The 9,698-nt window shown below is 42.4% G+C and overlaps 1 protein-coding gene across 2 annotated transcripts in view; it reads right to left on the bottom strand.

Moving 5' to 3' along the window:
- Window positions 1–9,698, bottom strand: part of MAOA (monoamine oxidase A) — an 86,519-nt gene that overhangs the window by 13,467 nt on the left and 63,354 nt on the right. For both annotated transcript variants that reach the window (XM_011938653.1, XM_011938651.1), the window contains 4 exons: window positions 6,067–6,208; window positions 2,928–3,077; window positions 2,465–2,624; window positions 1,520–1,616 (listed from right to left, as the gene is read on the bottom strand). In XM_011938653.1, coding sequence (XP_011794043.1) covers window positions 1,520–1,616; window positions 2,465–2,624; window positions 2,928–3,077; window positions 6,067–6,208 — 549 coding nt within the window. The remainder of the gene's footprint in view (window positions 1–1,519; window positions 1,617–2,464; window positions 2,625–2,927; window positions 3,078–6,066; window positions 6,209–9,698) is intronic.

The following is a 9,698-nucleotide window of genomic DNA, read 5'->3' as shown; positions in this document are numbered from 1 at the left end:
TCTCGGCCTCCCAAAGTGCTGGGATTACAGGCTTGAGCCACCGTGCCCGGCCATTATTTTATATTTGTTTTAGCCCTGCTGTCCACAGAACACAACTGTTTTAACACCTTCCTTTTATACTATTTATCTTAGGTAAAATCATCAAAATATTGAGTTCTACTTTCAAAAAAAAAAAAAAAAAAGAAAGAAAGCCAAAAATGGCAGAAGACATCACTATATCCAACTCCTAGGGCAAGAAAAACATCAATGCTCTTCCATTCATAGTTGGATTGGTCTTCACTGACATTCTCCTGAAACCTGTACCTGAACCTCCTGCTTTTCTCTGGCATATAGAAGATGATGTCAAACTACCCAAACAACCTATATCCTTTTCTGCCCATTGGGGTTACAGATGAAGAGGATGTGTTATTCCAACAGTCATTATGTTGTAAGCACCTGCCTTTCTCAGGGAGGCTGGTGTTCTTATATGTTACAGTGAGAGAGGTGGTTATAAAATGTCTCATTAGTAACCCAGCAGCACAACCTGCTTTCTAAGTTCCCTGGGATGTGGGTCTGCTCCTTTTGCCTTTGTAATTTTCCTTCAATGGCATGATGTGCATGAGTTCACCTTTCCCTTTGAGCAAGAGGTATGCATTTCCCAGGGGTAAAGGGGAGACCACTGGTCTCCCCTTTAAAAGTTACTTGATTGCTACTGAAGCTATGTTCTTTTGTTACGGAGTGGCAGAACAAATTGCCTTTTATTTGTATAGTTTTTGAGGAGACCAAAAGGCAGGCAACAGGGAGGCTGTGGAACTCCTTAGCAATTCCTTTGTGGAGACCCCACTTCCTTCTCGGGAACCCCTAACCCCCATCAAGTAGGGCAGCTGTGTGCCGGAATGGGAAGAGAAGGGAAGAGCGCTCATTTTCCCTACACAGAACCAGATCCTGGAACATCTGCACACTTTGGAGGTTAAGTGAAGCACCACTGGTGAAGGATAACTAGAGTGACCCACCAGAAAAACTGCCATGCCATCCAATCAAGGCCTGGCTCAACTCTGAACTGTGCCTCCTAATTGGTCAGCTATCTTATATCTTAGGATAACAACTAACATTTGCTATGTAGCAGATATCTGGAATGGAGAAAAGGATAAAACCAAGAACCCCTCCATTTAGAATTTTTTGATAGAATAAAGTGGTTAGTTCTCATTTCAGAATGGCTGTGGACGTTCTGCCTGTAGGCAGGGGTGGCTACCACACTGCCTGTCTAGCTGCTTTTTTTCACTCCGTCCTCAACACGTAAGCTTTGTGTGAAAGAAAGACATACATGGGTACAAGTTCAAAATGGTGTCAATTTTAGTAAAGTTTCCCAGTATTCTTGTGCTACACACAAAACATTACTGCAATATTTTAATACATTACATATTTTGATAGCATTATTCATCATTGCTTGAGCTTAATTCCAAAGCAATATACTTTAACAGCATCCACACCAATACATCAACACAATTTGGAAAACGTAGAACAGCCAGCTCTAACTTACCCCATGATGGCAGGCAGTGATCCATCCGGCTTGGTGTCATCCAAGGTTATTGAAATAGGAGCATCTTCATCTTCAATGATCATGCAGCCACAGTAATCTTAACCAGGAGAAAAATCAATGGGAGATCGAGACCAAGCTCATCAGAGACACCCATACACACATAAATATACATAAACTATTTTTTAAGAGGAAGGCAAATCTTAAACTCTTGGTCTTGGCCCCAATCCTAGATGCTATGTCTTGTTAAATACACACACTGAATATATAAAGATGTCTATTCACCCACAGACAGAAAATGACCCATCTCCATCACCTTTACATTAAGGGCTTATGACCAACCAATGCATGACAAAAATGGTCAGATGACCCTGGCTCCTAGCATACATGAGGAAAGAGAAGGGCTGCGCTGGAGGGAACGACCCAATCCAGGGAAGAGGTGGCAGGAGGGAATCTGATGGGTATAATCAGAATGCTTATCAACAATAACCACCATATCTGGGACGCTTTCTAAGTCCAAGATCCCACCTCATTTAATTCTCACAACACCTTAGTGGTAGGTATTACTGTCACCACTTTACACCTACAGTCTGATGCTAGCAAGCAAGCGAAGTCCTGGAATGTGTAACTTCAATGCAGTGCTCTTTCCATGGTGCCTGCTGACCTCACTCTGCTCATAAAAAGTAAGAAGCAGGACAGATGCCAGGAGCCAGGGCAATGGTGACCTTATGACTGATGTGATCTCCTTCTTCCCTCTCATTGCCAACAAGTGCTCTTGGGGTCATTATATGTGGCCAAGGATATAAGGAAATTGACAGACCAAGATTTCTAACCCCTTTTCTACCAATTTGAAAATACTTTGTTTCTGTTCAATACCTTCTGTTCAATAATCCTAAAACAGTGTGATTTCTTCATATAATAGTTTAAACATGAATAATAGCAGCCTACCTTTCTTCTTCCAGAAGGCCTCCTTGTAATACATCATGCACTTAATAACAGCTCCCATTGGAAGACGCTGAATTAACTGGTTTCTCTCTGCTGGAAGCTCTGGTCTGAAGTGAATCTTGGCCGTCAAGGTCGGAGGGATCGCATTAATTACGTATTTGCACTAAGACACACACAAGCAAAATATTACCTCAAATGTGAGCTGCAGTCTTTGTAGCAGGCATGAAAAATCATCTTGATTACTTCTAAACAACATTGAGCGGTAAAAACACACAAAATGAGACAATGAGGCAACTGTGAGGCAACAAAACAGATCAAGGTCGGTCAACCAAGGCTGGTAATTTGGAAGACTGAGGCAGAAACATGACAGCATTAATTATGCTACTGCTTGAATTGTATCTGGTTAGAAGCTGCAAAAGACACAAGGCCTATTTACTATATGCTCCTTTTGACTCAACCGAGTTACCTCATAATGTTCATGGTTCAATGTCTCTATGATGATGTTGTCACTTGACTGGTCAACATGAGTGACAGGTTGGTTCAGCTTCACTTTGTCTCCGAGGAGGTCCATTATCCGTTCGCTCACTTGACCAGATCCACCTACAAACTTCCGTTCCTACAGGAGGAGGTAGGTAGGACAGGAAACATTATGAAAGCCCAAGGAAGGAAAATTCTATTGGCTACTGATTAGAAAACCTCCAGAAAGTCACAGGCCACACCTCCAATATCTGCACACTTAACTGTCAGAAGAATTCATTAGGACAGAGGCAGAGTTAGCCAAGACAATTCAATGATCATTCCCTGCACAGCTTCCAGCAAAGAAAAGCCATTAAAGTTTATAAAAATCACAGAACCAGAAGAAATGTTCCACTATGCCAATGCTGCCCTGATCAAGTGGGAATATCAGTGAGTTTGTGGGCTTCAAATGCCCAAGAATGCAGGGTGTGGAGGGAGCCCTGGGAAAGGGCGGGCACTGTGCTTACTCCAGAGGATGAGGTTTCTAATTTCCTTTGATTCCTGTAGTTCTGGGCTGAGGTTGTCCAGGCAGGTAAGGATGCAGATGGTGCCATATTATAGACAAAGTTACAGGGTGCTTTTAGGGATAGTGATGTCCTACTAGTCACCACCAAATGATGTTCTAAGAATGGGAAGAAGGGCCAGGTGCAGTGGCTCATCTGGGGTCAGGAGTTCAAGACCAGTCTGGCTAACATGGTGAAATCCCATCTCTACTAAAAATACAAAAATTAGCCAGGCGTGGTGGCACATGCCTGTAATCCCAGCTATTCGGGAGGCTGAGGCAGGAGAACCACTTGAACCCAGGAGGCGGAGGTTGCACTGAGCCAAGATTGCACCACTGCACTCCAGCATGAGTGACAGAACTAGACTCTATCTCAAAAAAAAAAAAGAATCGGAATATCAGATCTTGAGCAACTTTTTGCAAAACTATCTGTAAGTTTCAAGGTGGAGGCACAGGGTGAAGGCTAAGCATCTGCTTGTTCCTTTAGATATTGTTAAATAGTTCTCTTGAGCGGCCCTTATAAGACCAGAAGTGCTCTACCCCCTGCCTTCTGCTATGATCACCATGGAAATGTTTCCAGCTTAATCTAAGAAGGTAACTCCTTAACACAATGCTTTTGGTAAGAACCAGAAGGATATTTTTAGCCAATTGTAGAAAATTCTTTTTTTTTTTTTTCTTGAGATGGAGTTTCACTCTTGTTGCCCAAGCTGGAGTGCAATGGCACGATCGTGGTTCACTGCAACCTCCGTCTCCTGGGTTCAAGTGATTCTCTTGCCTCAGCCTCCCGAGTAGCTGGGATTACAGGCGCGTGCCATGACACCTGGCTAATTTTTTGTATTTTTAGCAGAAATGGGGTTTCATTATGTTAGCCAGGCTGGTCTCGAACTCCTGACCTCAGGTGATCCACCCGCCTTGGCCTCCCAAAGTGCTGGGATTACAGGTGTGAGCCACTGCGCCTGGCCAGAAGATTCTTTAAATGGTTAGAAGTGCACAGCCCACCACTTAACAGATTCCTCAATCATGCTCCTCCAGAAAACTGCATAAGCAGCCATGCAGTGATTTTTGCACTTTTGTAACTGGCTGCTGTTTTAATGACAATACCAAAGTTCTTTATAAAAAATATTCCTGGCTAGGCATGGTGGCTCATGCCTGTGATCCTAGCACTTTGAGAGGCTGAGGCGGAGGACTGCTTGAGCCCAGGAGTTGGAGACCAGCCTAGGCAACAAAGTGAGACTGTCTCAAAAATTAATTTAAAAAAAGGAAAAAAAATTCCCATAGTGGTTCAGACCTAAATTCCTGATTTGTCTTTCTTCAAGAAACCCGGACCATTTAACTTATAATCTGGTCTGTTTTCTAAGAGTTATTCTGAGTTTTAATGTGGTGGAAAGATCATGAACTGTTTCTGTCTTGTTCACTGTCCACCCCTCCAGGTCTAGTATTTGTTGAATTAAATTATAGGATAAGCCTAAGTTCTTTAGAAAAATATTGTGATCATGGTTTGAGATTAATCATCTGAACCATATTTTCCAAAAGGTCATGTAGAATTTGGCTAGAAGTATCCTGGCTCCTCTGAATGAAGGACACAAATATCAAATATGAATCAAAATACTTTAGAAAGTAAAATACTGGCTAAAAGGAGTAATCTGGCATTTCTGCCTATAAGTAAAGACACTTAAAAAATGCAACTGTCCTGCATTTGTCAAAGCTAAGGGTCAAATGGGCAATGACTCTTGGTGTCACAAGAACTTGGGGATTTCCGGTGACCTCCTCAGGAGAGGAATAATTCATTTGGCAGAGAAAGACTCTATACCTTGTACTGTGCACTCAGAATTCGGGAACTCAGAGAACCTAAGTTAGAAGTAAACTGCTACTAGTTAAACCTCATACCATCCAAGCACAACATTTATAGAACAGAGATACCCATTCTCTTTGGATAACAGAAAGGGTTGAAGCAGAGAATCTCAGAGTCTGGGGAATTAGGATTCTGGCTTCGCCATGTGTCCAGCCAATGAACCAAATAAGTCTACTTATTAATAAAGGAAATGATATGGAAACTGGGCAAATTCAAGTGGGTAGCAAAAACTAAGAATCCAAAAGGCAGAATTTACTATTGCAAGAGTGGCCATAATCACTTGTGTGAATTAGAAGGAAGAACAGTCACTTCCATTCTGTAACAGTTAACATAAAAGAATAACTCTGATAAACAGATGGGACAGAAACCTTGTATCTGGAACAGAGATGATTTTAAGTACAATAATTGTACAATTTCTAGAATTTTGGAAATTATTTTAGGAATTTAGCTTCTCCTACATAAACAGCCTAATTTTACCTGCCACCAAAAGGAAGGAACTTAATTCTCAAAACCTAATTAATTCAAAATGAAACATTCTTTATCTGTGAACTCCTTTTCAGGAGTGACAAAAGGAAATGAGAAATTTTTTTTTTTTCAGAAAATTTTTGAGATCATTTCACGCTGCTAATTATTCATGTTTCAAAATACTGAAGCAATTATTAAAGACACTGCCCTGGGAGAAAGCAAAATCACAGATGAAGCTCTTGTTTCAGAACAGACACATACACACCATACCTGGCCACCATTGGTGACAGAGAATATCCGAGTGGTGCCCCCACACTGCTTCACATACCACAAGAACCAGAGGGCAGATACTTCGTGAGGCTCAGAGGTCACATTGATATTCACAAAAAGAGTAGCAAACCGCTTAGCAGTCCTGTTTACAGAACAAAAGTGGAAGTCAGGTATCAATATGTACAGGAGTCAGAGAATGTCATGTTTTTACAACACTATTTAGTGTGTTCAGAAAGTTTTTCTACTGCAATTGAAAGAAAAAAAACCTCAAGGATTCAATTTCTGAAGGAATGCATTCTTTAACTCTTAGAGAAACTAACATTTTCTCCTGCTTAAGAAATTATGAGTTGAAAAGGAGCAGAGGGTCCAGCAAGATGGCCAAATAGAAACAGCTCCGGTTTGCAGCTCCCAGCAAGATTCACACAGAAGGCGGGTGATTTCTGTGTTTCCAACTGAGGTACCTGGTTCATCTCATTGGGACTGGTTGGAGAGTGGGTGCAGCCCACAGAAGGCGAGCCGAAATAGTGTGAGGCATCACCTCACCCGGGAAGTACAAGGGGTCGGGGATTTCCCTTTCCTAGCTAAGGGAAGCCGTGAGAGATGGTACCAGGAAGAACGGTACACTCCTGCGCAGATACTGTGCTTTTCCTACAGTCTTTGCAACCGGTAGACCAGGAGATTCCCTCCGGTGCCTGGTTCAGTGGGTCCCACACCCACTGAGCCCAGCAAGCTAATATCCATTGGCTTGAAATCCTCACTGCTATTGCAGCAGCCTGAGATCAACCTGGGATGCTCAAGCTTGGTGTGGGGAGGGGCGTCCGCCATTGCTGAGGCTTGAGTAGGCAGTTTTATGCTGACAGTGTAAACAAAGCCACGGGGAAGTCTGAGCTGGATGGACCCCACCACAGCTCAGCAAGGTCTACTGCCGCTCTAGATTCCACCTTTGTGGGCAGGGCATCTCTGAACAAGAGGCAGCAGCCCCAGTCAGGGACTTATAGATAAAATCCCCATCTCCCTTGGACAGAGCACCTGGGGGAAGGGGCAGCTGTGGGTACAGCTTCAGCAGACTTAAATGTCCCTGCCTGACAGCTCTGAAGAGAGGAGTGGTTCTCCTAGCACAGCGTTTAGCTCTGATAATGGACAGACTGCCTCCTCAAGTGGGTCCCTGACCCCTGTGTAGCCTGACTGGGAGACACCTCCCAGCAGGGGACGGCAGACACCTCATACAGGAGAGCTCTGGCTGGCATCTTGTGGGTGCCCCCTTGATCCTTCCACAGGAAGGATCAGGCAGCAATAGTTGCTGTTCTGCAGCCTCTGCTGGTGAAACCCCGACAAACAGGGTCTGGAGTGGACCTCCAGCAAACTCCAACAGACTTGCAGCTGAGGGGCCTGTTAGAAGGAAAACTAACAAGCAGAAAGGAATAGCATCAACATCAACAAAAAGGACATCCATACAGAAACCCCATCTGTAGGTCACCAACATCAAAGACCAAAGGTAGATAAAACCACAAAGGTGGGGAGAAACCAGTGGAGAAAGGATGAAAAATTCCAAAAACCAAAACGCCTTGCAAAGGATCACAACTCCTCAACAGCAAGGGAACAAAACTGGACAGAGAATGAGTTTGACGAATTGACAGAAGTAGGCTTTAGAAGGTGGGTGATAACAAACTCCTCCGAGCTAAAGGAGCAGGTTCTAACCCAATGCAAGGAAGCTAAGAGGCTTGAAAACAGGTTAGACGAATTGCTAACTAGAATAACCAGTGTAGGGAAGAACATAAATGACCTGATGGAGCTGAAAAACTCACCACGAGAACTTCGTGAAGCAGATACAAGTTTCAATAGCTGAACTGATCAAGCAGAAGAAAGGATATCAGTGATTGAAGATCAACTTAATGAAATAAAGCAAGAAGACAAGATTAGAGAAAAAAGAGTGAAAAGAAACGAACAAAGCCTCCAAGAAATGTGGGACTATGTGAAAAGACCAAATCTATGTTTGATTGGTGTACCTGAAAGTGATGGGGAGAATGGAACCAAGTTGGAAAACACTCTTCAGGATATTATCCAGGAGAACTTCCCTAACCTAGCAAGGCAGGCCAACATTCAAATTCAGGAAATACAGAGAACACCACAAAGATATTCCTCAAAAAGAGCAACTCCAACACATATAATCATCAGATTCATCAAGGTTGAAATGAAGGAAAAAATGTTAAGGGCAGCCAGAAAGAAAGGTCGGGTTACCCATAAAGGGAAGCCCATCAGACTAACAGCAGATCTCTCGGCAGAAACTCTACAAGCCAGAAGAGACTGGGGGCCAATATTCAACATTCTTAAAGAAAAGAATTTTCAACCCAGAATTTCATATCCAGCCAAACTAAGTTTCATGAGTGAAAGAGAAATAAAATCCTTTACAGACAAGCAAATGCTGAGAGATTTTGTTACCACCAGGCCTGCCTTGCCAGAGCTCCTGAAGGAAGTACTAATTATGGAAAGGAACAACCGGTGCCAGCCACTGCAAAAACATGCCAAATTGTAAAGACCATTGACACTATGAAGAAACTGCATCAACTAGCGGGCAAAATAACCAGCTAGCATCAAAATGATAGGATCAAATTCACACATAACAATATCTACCTTAAATGTAAATGGGTTAAATGCCCCAATTGAAAGACACAGACTAGCAAACTGGCTAAAGAGTCAAGACCTATCTGTGTGCTATATTCAGGAGACCCATCTCACATGCAAAGACACACATAGGTTCAAAATAAAGGGATGGAGGAACATTTACCAACCAGATGGAAAGCAAGAAAAAAAGCAGGGGTTGCAGTCTTAGTCTCTGATAAAACAGACTTTAAACTAACAAAGGCCAAAAGAGACAAAGAAGGGCATTACATAATTGTAAAGGGATCAATGCAACAAGAAGAGCTAACTATCCTAAATATACATGTACCCAATACAGGAGCACCCAGGTTCATAAAGAAAGTTCTTAGAGATCTACAAAGAGACTTATACTCCCACACAATAACAGTGGGAGACTTTAATACTCCACTGTCAATAGTAGATCAATGAGACAAAAATTAACAAGGATATTCAGGACTTGAACTCAGCCCTGGACCAAGTGGACCTAACAGACATCTACAGAACTCTCCACCCCAAATCAACAGAGTATACATTCTTCTCAGCACCACATCACACTTATTCTAAAATGACCACATAATTAGAACTCCTCAGCAAATGTAAAAGAACAGAAATCACAACAAACTGTCTCTCAGACCACAGTACAATCAAATTAGAACTCAGGATGAAGAAACTCACTCAAAACTGCACAACTACACGGAAACTGAACAACCTGCTCCTGAATGACTACTGAGAATTAACGAAATGAAGACAGAAATAAAGATGTTCTTTGAAATGAATGAGAATAAAGACACAATGCACCAGAATCTCTGGGACACATTTAAAGCAGTGTATAGAGGAAAATTTATAGCACTAAATGCCCAAAAGAGAAAGCAGGGAAGATCTAAAACCGACACCCTAATATCACAATTAAAAGAACTAGAGAAGCAAGAGCAAACAAATCCAAAAGCTAGCAGAAGACAAGAAATAACTAAGATCACAGCAGAACTGAAGGAGAT

This window comes from Colobus angolensis, unplaced genomic scaffold (genome assembly GCF_000951035.1).
Source record: "Colobus angolensis palliatus isolate OR3802 unplaced genomic scaffold, Cang.pa_1.0 Scaffold176, whole genome shotgun sequence".
Taxonomy (NCBI): domain Eukaryota; kingdom Metazoa; phylum Chordata; class Mammalia; order Primates; family Cercopithecidae; genus Colobus; species Colobus angolensis.
This window is presented reverse-complemented; position numbering and strand designations above follow the sequence as displayed.